This window comes from Coregonus clupeaformis, chromosome 27 (genome assembly GCF_020615455.1).
Source record: "Coregonus clupeaformis isolate EN_2021a chromosome 27, ASM2061545v1, whole genome shotgun sequence".
Taxonomy (NCBI): domain Eukaryota; kingdom Metazoa; phylum Chordata; class Actinopteri; order Salmoniformes; family Salmonidae; genus Coregonus; species Coregonus clupeaformis.
The window spans coordinates 8,297,770-8,314,245 of NC_059218.1; the positions used below are offsets into that span (position 1 = coordinate 8,297,770).

General features: G+C 42.8%; 1 protein-coding gene across 1 annotated transcript in view; it reads right to left on the bottom strand.

The window, feature by feature from the left end:
* LOC121541444 (carboxyl-terminal PDZ ligand of neuronal nitric oxide synthase protein-like) overlaps window positions 1-16,476 on the bottom strand; it is a 120,872-nt gene that overhangs the window by 41,163 nt on the left and 63,233 nt on the right. Inside the window, exons 3-4 of the mRNA XM_041850452.2 lie at window positions 7,464-7,556; window positions 4,461-4,519 (exon numbers count right to left, since the gene is read on the bottom strand). Coding sequence (XP_041706386.1) covers window positions 4,461-4,519; window positions 7,464-7,556 — 152 coding nt within the window. The remainder of the gene's footprint in view (window positions 1-4,460; window positions 4,520-7,463; window positions 7,557-16,476) is intronic.

Here is a 16,476-nt window from a genome sequence, read left to right on the forward strand (position 1 = left end):
GTGGGGCCGTTTAATGTCCTGAGGAGGATAAGCGAGGTTACATACAGGTTGTTACTCCCCCTGATTACCGTATTAACCCCTTGTTTCATGTGTCTCTCCTCAGGCCGGTGGTAGCTGGTCCACTCCAGGAGTCTGAGGTGCGGGAGGTTCCTCCACCTCCTCTGGACATCGAGGGGGCCCCGGCGTACTCGGTCCGTTCCATACTGGATTCGAGGCGTCGGATGGGGGGCCTTCAGTATCTCGTGGAGTGGGATGGGTACGGTCCGGAGGAACGGTGCTGGGTCCCAAGGAGGGACATCCTCGATCTCGCCCAGCTCCGCGTCCTCCTGGCCGTCCCCGAGGCCGGAGTCGGCGCACTGCTGGAGCCGCGTGTCAAGTGGTTTCGGCGGGTTTCGGCGTTCGTCGTTACTGGCTTACTAGCTACTGCCGATCCCATTCTCATCACTCCACTTGTCATGTCTTGTCTTGTCAATCACACACACACGGTTGAGCTACTCTTCCATTTGTTATTGCCAAGGTGGAATATTTTCCTTGTGATAGTTTCGTTTTGACGCTTGGTGTGTTTTATTTAGGTAAATGGAATAAACTCTGGACTTCGGTGTTTTACCTCCTGCGCCTGACTCCTTCATTCACACCTCATCACACACACGGGTGGACCGTTAGTGTTGCTCATTAAAATGGGATTCACTAAAGGAGCTTCTGCTATTTTTATACCAGGAAGTTGAATTGAAATAAAGAATGTATTTTCCAAGGGAGATGTTTGACAAATCTCAAATGATGTCCTAGTGCTCTACATTGACTTTGGCCAAAAGTAGTGCACTGTATGGGGAATAGGGAGGGGTTCGTTTGAGACACAGGCAGACAATGGGGTGATGAGTAGGGCTGTTGCAGTGACCGTATTACCGCCGCACCGGCAGTCACAAGTCATGAAGGCAGTCAAATTCCACGTGACCGTTTAGTCACGGTAATTAGGCTTCTCCAAGCTCTGATGCTGCTGCTGGTCATTAGTAGCCTACCAAACTTGCTAACTGCCTGGTACTCAGCACTCGGTTGTCCCTCGAATCACTCTGACATCAATGCAAATGCATTCGAAAATCTAATCAAACACTTCATGAGAGCCCATGAGCTCATGTTGCGCAACATTTCTATAGGCTATGCAATTGAGTGAGAAAACAGAGTGATGGCCTAATATTAAGCACATTGCTTATATTTACAACAGGAGTATAGCCTACCTGGCTGGCATGAAAATAAACCACGGGGAAAAGCGTCCTCCATTCGCTATTTAAGTGCATAGATTACATGTATTTTTTCCTGCTGCCCCTGTTTTGATACAGGTGCACGATAATGGTCCATTCTAAATCAAAACAAATGTCACACATATATTATTTAGTATATGTAAAGACAAGATTAAATCAAGAATAGTCTGATGGGTGACAATATTAGCCTATCACTTGTGAATGATGCCCAGCTTAAGCAACAATGCCTTTTTTTGCAACTTTTTCTAATCATAGTCGCACACCTCATGTAGCCCAGCCCATAAGCCTATATGTTTTAATAAGGTTTGTATCACAACTAAAGTGGCCAAATAACTTCTTAAAATTAAGCACATTAATCCGCTTTACAATTCGTTAGGCCTACTCATCTTGCTGGCTGACGAAAAGTAAATTTGGACAGTTCTTCCAATATCTTCAATATGCACCTCGGAATTGGATAAGGACGCGCGAAGTTGCATCCCCGATGTGTCTGTCTTCACTTGTAGCCTGTGAGAAAGACTCGATCACGTGACAGAGAGCCATGTGAGTGAGAGTCGCTTCGGATTGCGCAGCACACTCAGGGAGAAGGGCACAACGCAGCACTCCCGGCCGCAAAAGACATGGATTTTTTTAGGGTGCCACAAAGGGGATACCGCTGTGAAATCTGAGGCATTATCAAGTTCTTGTCAAATTGTGAATGAGAGACTATTGGAGTGTGTACAGCCTGCGCAAAGAACAAAGCAGAGCTCATGCCTTTCAAGCAACTTTTTTCAAATCATCATTAGAGTCTCATCATGCAGCCTTACAATGTATTAAAAATCAAAACATATAGCCCAACGTTTGTAGAACAACTAATGTTACATTAATAACTCTAAATTAAGCATATAGGAGTAACTATTTCTTTATTAACTGCTCAACACAGAATAGCCGCATGTGCACACTCCCTCAAATTGTTTGGAGAACATATTTATATTTTATTCAGCTTTGTTCAATTGTATTCTTCATACTATAAAATAATGCTACGGAATTATAAGCAACTCTTGTCTGCTAAATGAACTAGTGTAGCCCACAGCCATTTGGCATAGCCACATCAGGACCTAACATAAGGACAACTCAGAGTATACGATTATTTTCTTCTGAAATAGACTACATTTGTTTCATATCATGCTTCTTTAGACCTGTCTAAAATAAATAATTGATTTATTGTGAAGGTGTAGGCTATATTACATAGATTTTTTAGACTTTTTAAAATGGCTTGTAGATATGTGTGGAAGCCAGGAGATGCTAAATGTGTTTATGTTAATTAACGGTAAATTACCGTGAGACCGACAGTTATTTGCTTGATAATCACCGGCTGACGAAATTTCGTGACCGCCACAGCCCTAGTGACAAGTGAGGCAGACTTGTACATCTTAGAAATAGGAGAACCCTTTTTGGATGCAGGTAGAACCCTTTTGGCTCCAGGTAGAACCTTTTTGGGTTCCAGGTAGAACCCTTTTTAGAGAGGGTTCTACATGGAACCCAAAAGGGTTCTCCTATGGAGACAGCCAAAGAAGCCTTTTGGAACCCTTTTACAGTGGGGAAAAAAAGTATTTAGTCAGCCACCAATTGTGCAAGTTCTCCCACTTAAAAAGATGAGAGAGGCCTGTAATTTTCATCATAGGTACACGTCAACTATGACAGACAAAATGAGAAAAAAAAATCCAGAAAATCACATTGTAGGATTTTTAATGAAATTATTGGCATATGATGGTGGAAAATAAGTATTTGGTCAATAACAAAAGTTTCTCAATACTTTGTTATATACCCTTTGTTGGCAATGACACAGGTCAAACGTTTTCTGTAAGTCTTCACAAGGTTTTCACACACTGTTGCTGGTATTTTGGCCCATTCCTCCATGCAGATCTCCTCTAGAGCAGTGATGTTTTGGGGCTGTCGCTGGGCAACACAGACTTTCAACTCCCCTCCAAAGATTTTCTATGGGGTTGAGATCTGGAGACTGGCTAGGCCACTCCAGGACCTTGAAATGCTTCTTACGAAGCCACTCCTTCGTTGCCCGGGCGGTGTGTTTGGGATCATTGTCATGCTGAAAGACCCAGCCACGTTTCATCTTCAATGCCCTTGCTGATGGAAGGAGGGTTTCACTCAAAATCTCACGATACATAGCCCCATTCATTCTTTCCTTTACACGGATCAGTCGTCCTGGTCCCTTTGCAGAAAAACAGCCCCAAAGCATGATGTTTCCACCCCCATGCTTCACAGTAGGTATGGTGTTCTTTGGATGCAACTCAGCATTCTTTGTCCTCCAAACATGACGAGTTGAGTTTTTACCAAAAAGTTATATTTTGGTTTCATCTGACCATATGACATTCTCCCAATCCTCTTCTGGATCATCCAAATGCACTTCAGACGGGCCTGGACATGTACTGGCTTAAGCAGGGGGACACGTCTTGCACTGCAGGATTTGAGTCCCTGGCGGCGTAGTGTGTTACTGATGGTTGGCTTTGTTACTTTGGTCCCAGCTCTCTGCAGGTCATTCACTAGGTCCCCCCCGTGTGGTTCTGGGATTTTTGCTCACCGTTCTTGTGATCATTTTGACCCCACGGGGTGAGATCTTGCGTGGAGCCCCAGATCGAGGGAGATTATCAGTGGTCTTGTATGTCTTCCATTTCCTAATAATTGCTCCCACAGTTGATTTCTTCAAACCAAGCTGCTTACCTATTGCAGATTCAGTCTTCCCAGCCTGGTGCAGGTCTACAATTTTGTTTTTGGTGTCCTTTGACAGCTCTTTGGTCTTGGCCATTGTGAAGTTTGGAGTGTGACTGTTTGAGGTTGTGGACAGGTGTCTTTTATACTGATAACAAGTTCAAACAGGTGCCATTAATACAGGTAACGAGTGGAGGACAGAGGAGCCTCTTAAAGAAGAAGTTACAGGTCTGTGAGGGCCAGAAATCTTGCTTGTTTGTAGGTGACCAAATACTTATTTTCCACCATAATTTGCAAATAAATTCATTAAAAATCCTACAATGGGATTTTCTGGATTTTTTTTCCTCAATTTGTCTGTCATAGTTGACGTGTACCTATGATGAAAATTACAGGCCTCTCTCATCTTTTTAAGTGGGAGAACTTGCACAATTGGTGGCTGACTAAATACTTTTTTTCCCCACTGTATCTAGGAGTGTACAATAGGTCAGAGGTCAAACTGACCTGTATATGGGGTCAGACATGATCAGTGTCTTTCTGTCATCCCAGGTCCACTCTTTCCTCTGTGGGAGAGAAAGTCAAGGTGATGTTCACAATTAATCACAACAGTGGAGATTCAGAGTATAAAGACAACATGAAGTCTAAATGTAATATTTTACTACGGACGAAAACACAACATCTGCAAGAAAGAAGAATACCATGAATTTGGTGATTTAACAACTTTATTCCCTTCATAATGACGTCGTTATAACCCTGCTCTCTGATTGGTTTTCTATACGCTATGCAATTGAGTGAGAAAACAGAGTGATGGCTTCTATTAAATAGAAGAGGATCCCATCAGCTTTCTATAGGCTAGGCCTACTATATTTATATCTCAACTTTCCTAATATTAATCACATTGCTTGTCTTTACAGCATGAGTATAGCCTACCTGGCTGGCATGAAAGTGAACCACGGGAAAAGCATCCTCCATTTTCTATTTAAGTGCATAGATGAAATGTATTTTTTCCCCTGACCCTGTTTCAAGACATGTGCATGATAATGGTCCATTCTAAATCAAAACAAATTTCACACATTTTATTTAATATATGTAAAGACAAGATTAAATCAAGAATAGTCTGATGGGTGACAATATTAGCCTATCACTTGTGAATGATATATTATCACTTGTGAATGATGCCCAGCGTAAGGCAAGAAACAATGCATACCTTTTATTTTTTTCGACTTTTTCTAATCATATTCCATAGACCACTATGTTTTGATAAGGTTTGTATAACAACTAAAGTGGCCAAATAACTTATTAAAATTAAGCACATTAATCCGCTTTACAATGGGTGTAGAGCCTAACTGGCATACATAGGCAGTGCATGAGTTTCAAGTTTGGGGAAGATAATTTACACCATAGAAATGCACCTTTATAATAAAAGCATTACATGCATAATCGCATTTGCGGTCACTTTTGATAATGGTGTTTTCCCACTAATCGAACATTCCCGCTTATAGCCTACTGCCGCGTGCGCATTGCTGCGCTTATAATGTGAAGAAATAGCCTAACAATTTAGTTCATCAACATTTTAAGCTAAACGTTCTGATCTGTTGCGTCAGCCTCATTGCATAAAAAAGGTTTTTTGATGCTAGTGGTTGTATTAATTTGGGATCTATCGCATCCCACAACTGTCCCAGACTATGTTTGGAATATTTATTTGTCGCACAGAATAGGTCAACTTTTGTACTATGGGGGATAGTAGATTGACATAGGCTAGTGCTTTTGCTGTTCGTTAGGCCTACTCATCTTGTTGGCTGACGAAAAGTAAATATGGACAGTTCTTCCAATATCTTCAATATGCACCTCGGAATTGGATAAGGACACGCACAGTTGCGTCCCCGATGTGTCTGTCTTCACTTGTAGCCTGTGAGAAAGACCCGATCACATGACGGAGAGCCATGTGAGTGAGAGGTGCTTCGGAACAAGCAGCACCCAGGGAGAAGGGAATTAAACGTATTAAATTCAGCCCAAGGGCACAACGGCCACAACAGGCATGGATTGTTTTAGGGGGCATTACGGCCACCCAAAAGGGATACCGCTGCGAAATTCGAGGTATTATCAAGTGCTTGTCAAATTGTGAATGAGAGACTGATGAAGTGTGTACAGCCTGCACAAAAAAACAAAGCAGAGCTCATGCCTTTCATGCAACTTTTTTCAAATCATCATTAGTCGCATCATGCATCCTTAGATTGTATTAAAAATCAAAACATATAGCCCAACATTTGTATCACAACTAAAGTTACATAAATAACTCTAAATTAAGCATATAGGAGAACCTGTTTCTTTGTTAACCGCTCAACACAGAATAGCTGCATGTGCGCACTCCCTCAAATCCTTTGGAGAAAATTCCTTTCTATTTTATTCAGCTTTGTTAAATTGTATTATTCATACTATAAAATAGTATAAAATAATGCCACAGAATTCTAAGCATATCTTGTCTGCTAAATGAGTGTAGCCCACAGCCATATGGCATAGCCAGATCAGGACCTAACATAAGGACAACTCACAGTATGCTATTCTGTTCTTCTGAAATAGACTACATTTTCTTCATATCATGTTTCTTTAGACCTGTCTAAAATAAATAATGGATTTATTGTGAAGGTGTAGTGTCACACCCTGATCTGTTTCACCTGTCTTTGCGATTGTCTCCACCCCTTCCAGGTGTCGCCCATCTTCCCCATTATACCCAGTGTATTTATACCTGTGTTCTCTGTTTGTCTGTTGCCAGTTCGTTTTTCTCAAGTTCCTGTTTTCAAGTTTTCCCCGTTTTGACCATTCTGCCTGCCCTGACCCTGAGACTGCCTGCTGTTCTGTACCTTTTGGACTCCTATCTGGATTACTGACCTCTGCCTGCCCTTGACCTGTCGTTTGCCTGCCCCCTGTTTTTGTAATTCACTTTTGTTACTTCGACACTGTCTGCATCTGGGTCTTCTCCTGAAACGTGATAGTGTAGGCTACATTACATGGATTTATTAGACTTTTTTAAATGTAGATGTTCTAAAGGTCTGTATCAGTGGCTTGTAGGCTATGTGTGGAAGCCAGGAGATGCTAAATGTATTTATGTTAATTAATGGTCAATTATTGTGAGACCGGCAGTTATTTGCTTGACAATCACCGGCTGACGAAATTTCGTGACCGCCACAGCCCTAGTCATAACCCTGCTCTCTGATTGGTCCCTTCATAAAAACATTATCATAATGACATTGTCATACGTTCATACCCCTATTCTCTGATTGGTCCCTTGAAAATGACATAAACCTGATCTCTGATTGGTCCCCTCATAATAACATTGTCATGACCCTCCTCTCTGATTGGTCCCTTCATAATAACATTGTCATAAACTTGCTCTCTGATTGGTCTTTCATAATGACATCATAATTGCATTTTCTTAACCCTGCTTTCTGATTGGTTCTTTCATAATTACATAATCAAAACCCTGCTCTCTGATTGGCCCAGCCTTACCTTCTGTTTCTTACGGAGGACCACCTTGACTCCATCCACAGACACGATGACGCTCACTTTCTTCTTCTTGATGTTCTTGGCCTTGAACTCATACTGGAAAATACAAACATATGCAGGTCAATCACAGACCTCTATGGTAGTAGATCATCAACCGCAATCAACAATCATTCACATACTACAGGTGGCGGGTGCAACAGATTGGTAGAGGATGAGGTGAGAGATACCCCTCTTACAATGGGCAGGGGTGTCAAACTCATTCCATGGAGGGCCTAGTGTCTGCTGGTTTTTGTTTTGTCCTTTCAATTAAGACCTAGACAACCAGGTGAGGGGTTCCTTACTAATTAGTGACCTCAATTCATCAATCAAGTACAATTGAGGAGCGAAAACCTGCAGACACTCGGCCCTCCATGGAATGAGTTTGACACGTGATGTATAGTGATTTCAGCACTTACATTATAGACAATTTATTGATCCACAAGGGAAATTACCCTCACACAAGCATGCATTTCACACACACACACATACACACAACACCCCGCCCCATCATGCTGGCCCAGTGACAGAGTTTTAGAGGCTCCCACAGAGGAAGGCTGTCAGTGTTAGGAGATGATCCCTGCTACACGCTAATATATTAGCCATCCTTTTAATACCTTGGCAGGCAGCAGCACAGCAGCTCACTGAGGAAAGAGGAAAGGCCTTCCATAATTCATATTAGTAGCCAAGCCAACGATCCACTCACTCTGTTTGGTACTCTGTACCAAGGACTCAGTGTGACTGTATTGTGAAGCATTGTTTCACTAATATGATAATCTATTCTAACAGACAATTTTATCCAAAGCGACTTAAAGGGACACATGTCACATATGTAGATGTGGCCCATGTGGGAATCAAGTCCTTGTGTTTCTAGCAATACGCTCTAACCCACTGAGCCATTGTAACCACAAGTGGGGTCCGGTTGAGCCACGATGAGAGAGGCTACCCAGGGCTGAAACTGAAGCTGATGACATTAAACAACATGTCTTGTTCCTTGTTCTATTCCAAATGAGGGTTGTGTTAGTGAGGACCACACTGAGCTGAGCTGAATGACTCGGAGATGATGATGGTGATTCACATTGAGTAGGCAGGGAAAACACGTTTTGATGATTTCTGGTATAGGGCCATTCCACGGTAACAGAATTGAGCTGAGACTCAGATTTCTCACTTAAACCATTGATTTCAAAGTTTAACAAACCATACAACTCTATGCACAAGGACAACTTTTAACAATTTACAAAGAACATTTTACAAAAACACATTTACTGGAAGAACTGTGCAGATGCAAAGTTTGGTAACAGAATTTCAGTAAAATCCCCCTCAGTTTATGTGTCCACGTTTTCAAAAAACTCTGTTAAATTCCTGCTCTGATATTAAGATTCAACAATGTCTGCTGACAGAATGGTGTGTCAGCTATGACATGACACATTGACTTTGAAAAAATATACACTGCTCAAAAAATAAAGGGAACATTAAAATAACACATCCTAGATCTGAATGAATGAAATAATCTTATTAAATACTTTTTTCTTTACATAGTTGAATGTGCTGACAACAAAATCACACAAAAATGATCAATGGAAATCAAATGTATCAACCCATGGAGGTCTGGATTTGGAGTCACCCTCAAAATTAAAGTGGAAAACCACACTACAGGCTGATCCAACTTTGATGTAATGTCCTTAAAACAAGTCAAAATGAGGCTCAGTAGTGTGTGTGGCCTCCACGTGCCTGTATGACCTCCCTACAACGCCTGGGCATGCTCCTGATGAGGTGGGGGATGGTCTCCTGAGGGATCTCCTCCCAGTCCTGGACTAAAGCATCCGCCAACTCCTGGACAGTCTGTGGTGCAACGTGGCGTTGGTGGATGGAGCGAGACATGAGGTCCCAGATGTGCTCAAATGGATTCAGGTCTGGGGAACGGGCGGGCCAGTCCATAGCATCAATGCCTTCCTCTTGCAGGAACTGCTGACACACTCCAGCCACATGAGGTCTAGCATTGTCTTGCATTAGGAGGAACCCAGGGCCAACCGCACCAGCATATGGTCTCACAAGGGGTCTGAGGATCTCATCTCGGTACCTAATGGCAGTCAGGCTACCTCTGGCAAGCACATGGAGGGCTGTGCGGCCCCCAAAGAAATGCCACCCCACACCATGACTGACCCACCGCCAAACCGGTCATGCTGGAGGATGTTGCAGGCAGCAGAACGTTCTCCACGGCGTCTCCAGACTCTGTCACGTCTGTCACATGTGCTCAGTGTGAACCTGCTTTCAGCTGTGAAGAGCACAGGGCGCCAGTGGCGAATTTGCCAATCTTGGTGTTCTCTGGCAAATGCCAAACGTCCTGCACGGTGTTGGGCTGTAAGCACAACCCCCACCTGTGGACGTCGGGCCCTCATGGAGTCTGTTTCTGACCGTTTGAGCAGACACATGCAAATTTGTGGCCTGCTGGAGGTCATTTTGCAGGGCTCTGGCAGTGCTCCTCCTGCTCCTCCTTGCACAAAGGCGGAGGTAGCAGTCCTGCTGCTGGGTTGTTGCCCTCCTACGGCCTCCTCCACGTCTCCTGATGTACTGGCCTGTCTCCTGGTAGCGCCTCCATGCTCTGGACACTACGCTGACAGACACAGTAAACCTTCTTGCCACAGCTCGCATTGATGTGCCATCCTGGATGAGCTGCACTACCTGAGCCACTTGTGTGGGTTGTAAACTCCGACTCATGCTACCACTAGAGTGAAAGCACCGGCAGCATTCAAAAGTGACCAAAACATCAGCCTGGAAGCATAGGAACTGAGAAGTGGTCTGTGGTCACCACCTGCAAAACCAGTCCTTTATTGGGGGTGTCTTGCTAACCGTACCAAACCAAATGTATTCATCTGTTTAAAACAATAGATTAAAAATATTCGTGATGACTGTAAAATGTAATATTAACATCACCAATCTGAAGCAAAAAGGATGTGCAACTCCACTCAAATTGATGTGGCGAAAATGCGTGCTTGCATAATGTAGTAACACAAACTGTCCACATTGGGAAAATTGGTGTATTATAAAATAACTATATACGACAAAATAATGCAATATTTTTTATTTAGGATGATAATAAATGAAGCACACTCACAGTTTTGTACAACAATGACATCTATTTCTTACTACATGCCCCTGTCTTCTTTCATTTGGGATTGCCACATCTGTTCTTCTTCAATCCCTTCTAATGAATTATGTGATGGCAAGCTCCTCATTCACATGCAAATCAATCTAATGATGATTAGCTAATGGCTATATGAATGTGTTTTTCTGGACGGTTGACTTCTAGCAGCTTCTGCCCTACCCTGTGGTGGAGTTGAGCCCATTGGACCTCAGAGCCCCAGAAACATCCGTCCAAAGGACCGTTTCCCAGTGTTGATGAATCATCTGTCTGTGTGTGTGTGTGTGTGTGTGTGTGTGTGTGTGTGGAGGGCTGGGAGTTGGATGTCCATTATTAAACCACATCAGTCCTCAACTGAACAACATCCCGCCAAAACACACATAGACACACACACAAAGGAACTTGCTTGCAAACACACACACACAAACACACACACAGACACCCCCTCATCCCTTCCACCCACACCCGCATAAACACTAAACAACCCATCCTACTGTATATTTTAAGAGCTAACAAAAGAACACAGGTTATTCAGTTTCCAACTTCCTCGGTTCCCCTAATAGGGGTGTTGCTTTGCTTGTGTTCTGCTCATTGGCAGGATCAGACATGGCAGCTGTGTGTGCCTGCTCAGAATGACTAACACACTTCCTGCGTGTCTGGCCGAGTGTTAGCTCGGAGGAGCTCTGGCTAGAGGAGTTAGCATGTCTGCCACATCGCCTCTACTTAGCCTCACGGCTCCTCACTTAAACATGAACCCAGTTAGCTTTGACTCTGAAAATTTCAAGGCCAGGGTTATGTTCATTAGGGCACGCGATGGAAAACTAGGTTCAGGGCCTGAGACCAGGGCCGTGTTCATTAGGGGGACACAACGGAAATAGTTCAATTGATCTAGTCACTTTCTGTAAAAGAGAATATGTATAATTAAATTGAGGGTTCATATAAATGCTCATAATAAAACATATTTGGTAGCGGAATAACATTTGGGGAAATCGGGTATAGACTTTATTTTCATCATTATTATTATTAAATAGCCTATCTAAAATATATCATTAGTCTTCTTAAACTACGTAGAATTGCAGGAAATGAGATTGAAAACAACTCAATTTTACTAGGTTCCTCAAATTAAACAAAATCAAACTGGTGGTGTATTTAATAATCTCAATAAACAAAAATAAATAAATGAAAGGGGGAGCAGGGTCTCTGCTTCACAGCTCTGTATGGGTTTTCATTGACAGCCGTTCCGAACTTGAGTACCGTGCGCGACAAAAATTTGCCCACATCCCTCCTGCTAATTGGGCAACTTTAGTAAAAAATGTGTTGTCTGAGTTAGGGAAATGCTGTAAATTAAGAGGACTCGATGTATTTTGAAAGATGATATAAGCCAAACAACCGTGACTCCAAATGTGCCCTTCACATTTCCATATCATAAAACTCATGTAATATATAGTGTCAACTTTTATGATCACTATGTTTGATGTTCAGTTACAAGATGATATTTCGTTAAACCCTGGGTTGTCCTGAACAGAATGAGCCTATGTTTGTTGTATTGTGAAGAAACAGCTAGGAGAGCTCAAAAAACACCTCATAGTTGAAGACTCTTCTTTGAGTCAAAAGAGCATTGACATTTTTTTTTACTTTTACTGTTGAAAAGCGATATCCTTAGTGTAAATACAGTAAAGTACACAAAAAATATATTTGAAGCAAAATAGTGTTTTTTAGATACAACTGCAAACTTCAAAGTTGTAGGACATTCAAAGAGTTGGTCTGATGGGAATCCGTGATGTCATAGATAGAGATTGCATCATCTGTGGATCTGTTGGGGCGGTATGCAAATTGGAGTGGGTCTAGGGTTTCTGGGATAATGCAGTTGATGTGAGCCATGACCAGCCTTTCAAAGCGCTTCATGGCTACAGATGTGAGTCCTACGGGTCGGTAGTCATTTTAGGCAGGTTACCTTAGTGTTCTTAGGCACAGGGACTATGGTGGTCTGCTTGAAACATGTTTGTATTACAGACTCAGACAGGTAGAGGTTGAAAATGTCAGTGAAGACACTTGCCAGTTGGTCAGCGCATGCTCGGAGTACACGTCCTGGTAATCTGTCTGGCCCTGCGACCTTGTGAATGTTGACCTGTTTAAAAGGTCTTACTCACATCGGCTACGGAGAGCGTAAATCACACAGTCGTCAAGAACAGCTGATGCTCTCATGCATGTTTCAGTGTTACTTGCCTCGAAGCGAGCATTGAAGTGATTTAGCTCGTCTGGTAGGCTTGTGTCACTGACAGCTCGCGGCTGTGCTTCCCTTTGTAGTCTGTAATAGTTTGCAAGCCCTGCAGCTACTGCTGGTGTAGTACGATTCGATCTTAGTCCTGTATTGACGCTTTGCCTGTTTGATGGTTCGTCGGAGGGCATAGCGGGATTTCTTATAAGCTTCCGGGTTAGAGTCCCGCTCCTTGAAAGCGGCAGCTCTACCCTTTAGCTCAGTGAGGATGTTGCCTGTGGCTTCTGGTTGGGGTATATACATACGGTCACTGTGGGGACGACGTCATCGATGCACTTATTGATGAAGCCAGTGACTGATGTGGTGTACTCCTCAATGCCATCGGAAGAATCCCGGAACATATTCCAGTCTGTGCTAGCAAAACAGTCCTGTAGCTTAGTATCTGCTTCATCTGACCACTTTTTTATTGACCGAGTCACTGGTGCTTCCTGCTTTAGTTTTTGCTTGTAAGCAGGAATCAGGAGGATAGAATTATGGTCAGATTTGCCAAATGGAGGGCGAGGGAGAACTTTGTACGCATCTCTGTGTGTGGAGTAAAGGTGGTCTAGAGTTTTTTTTTCCCTCTGGTTGCACATTTAACATGCTGGTAGAAATGAGGTAAAACAGATTTAAGTTTCCCTGCATTAAACTCCCTGGCCACTAGGGGCGCCGCCTCTGGATGAGCGTTTTCCTGTTTGCTTATGGCCGTATGCAGTTCATTGAGTACGGTCTTAGTGCCAGCATCGGTTTGTGGTGGTAAATAGACAGCTACGAAGAATATAGATGAAAACTCTCTTGGTAGATAGTGTGGTCTACAGCTTATCATGAGATACTCTACCTCAGGCGAGCAAAACCTTGAGACTTCCTTAGATATCGTGCACCAGCTTTTGTTTACAAATATACATAGACCGCCACCCCTCGTCTTACCAGAGGTTGCTGTTCTATCCTGCCGATACAGTGTATAACCCGCCAGCTGTATGTTATTAATGTCTTCGTTCAGCCACGACTCGGTGAAACATAAGATATTACAGTTTTTAAAGTCCCGTTGGTAGGATATTCATGCCTGTAGTTCGTCCACTTCATTATCAAGCGATTGCAAGTTGGCCAATAGTATCGATGGCAAAGGCAGATTAGCCACTCGTCGCCGGCTCCTTACCAAGCACCCCAATCTCCTTCCGCGATATCTCATTTTCTTTCTACTGCGAATGACAGGGGCCCTGTCGGGTGTCTGGAGCAAATCCCTCTCGTCCTACTCATTAAAGAAAAATTATTTGTCCAGTTCAAGGTGAGTAATCGCTGTTCTGATGTCCAAAAGCTCTTTTCGGTCATAAGAGACTGTAGCAGCAACATTATGTACAAAATAAGTTACAAACAATACGAAAAAACACACAAAATAGCACGGTTGGTTAAGAGTCCATAAAAACGGCAGCCATTCCCTCCGGCGCCATCATTCCAATGCTCTACACTAGCCTAGCTCAGACACACACTGTAGCGTCAAATCTCAGAGTAGGACAGGTCTGTCAGACAGGACATCTGTGCAGCTTTTCCCTATCCTACCATTGTATAGGCAGCACGGCCCCCCGCCTAGCTCTGTTCCAAAGAATTTGGCTTCAACTGGTTTCAATGGAACATTTTGGCACTGGATATTGATATGATACTTTTGCCAGACAGTGAAACAGGATCAACACTGGCCCTAAGTGCCTCTCACACTGGGTCTCATCAGCATTGTCTGCCCATATAAAAGCCCTTACTGTACTCCTTATATGCACACAAACTCACGCACACGCATGCACTCTCACACAAACACGCCCACACACACACACGTAACAAAGCAGTCACATACACACACGCCCACACACACACACGTAACAAACAATTACACACACGTATCAGCATGCCACCACCCCGGAGTCCCCGACACACACTTTTCACGCCATGTCTATTTTTGTAAAAAAAACTCCAAAACGGCGCTCTTTTATAATTCACATCCTGTTGGAGGAAAAACGTGTTTTGTAACTTTAACCAAGTATGAAAATTTTATATTTTTCTTTGCTTAAGTGCAAAAGTGTTTTGAAATATTAAGGCTTTAATGCACTTGCATGGTTCTCCATGTTTCCCTCATAAACAGCGGAGCAAACAATTAAAAGTTCTTACGTCACATAGCTCCCTCTGCCTCGCTTGTAAAAAAGAACAACTGAGGAAAAAGTGTTTTCGGTGCACAACCAAACACTTTGTTCATTATGTTGGGCTATTTTAGAAACTTCCAAGCCGTGGAGAGTTATATGTAGGCTAGAGGGGAGAGACTATAAGGACACAGCTGACGCTTAAACCAACTAGCAAAAACCTAAAACTGACCCTTACCCTAACCTTAACCAAAACCTTAATCCTGACCCTAACCTTAACCTAATTTTTATCAATTCTGAAATTAAATTGGTGTGGGTGTCGGGCGTGTCCTTAAAGCCTTTTCCAGACTAGAGACTATAGAGCAGGGATGGGCAACTGACGGCCCACGGATCAATTTTCAAAACAGAATGTCCAAAGCATTCCTTTTTAATGTTCTTTTTTTTTTATGTAGGAACTCACACAAAGTGCTATTTTGAAATTTGGTTGTGCATCAGCTGTTTTTCTCTTGTTATGTCAGTCAATCAATTAGCATGAAATTAGTTTAAAAATTGCAAAATCTACTTGCTTTAAAACTTTTTCTCTACGCCAGGGGTTGGAACCGGTTCAGGGAACAGAACAGAAAACTGGAAAATAACTAAATTTTTCAAGGAACAGAATCAGAACTGGAAATGAAAGTGGTATATACTGTTCCGGAACAGAACCGTTATTTTAAAAGCATGGGAACCGGTTAATAACTTTCTTTGACGTTCCGGGCATTTCTTTCCAAGCCCCCACCTCCATCAGTGCATTCGGAAAGTATTCAGACCCCTTCCATTTTTCCACATTTTGTTATGTTACAGCCTTATTCTAAAATAGATTAAATGAAACTTTTTCCTCATCAATCTACACACAATACCCCATAATGACAAAGCAAAATCAGGTTTTTAGAATTGTTTGCAAAAATTATTAAAAATACAAAAACTGAAATACCTTATTTACATAAGTATTCAGACCCTTTGCTGTGAGACTCTACATTAAGCTCAGGTGCATCATGTTTCCATTGTTCATTCTTGAGATGTTTCTACAACTTGACTGGAGTCCACCTGTGTTCAATTAAATTGATTGGACATGATTTGGAAAGGCACACACCTGTATATAAAGGTCCCACAGTTGACAGTGCATGTCAGAGTAAAAACCAAGCCATGAGGTCGAAGAAATTGTCTGTAGAGCTCAGAGACAGGATTGTGTCGAGGCACAGATCTGGAGAAGGGTACCAAAACATGTCTGCAGCATTGAAGGTCCCCAAGAACACAATGGAACCACCAAGACTCTTCCTAGAGCTGGCCAAACTGAGCAATCGGGGGAGAAGGACCTCAGACTGGGGCAAAGGTTCACCTTCTAACAGGACAACGACCCTAAGCACACAGCCAAGACAACGCAGGAGTGGCTTCGGGACAAGTCTCTGAATGTCCTTGAGT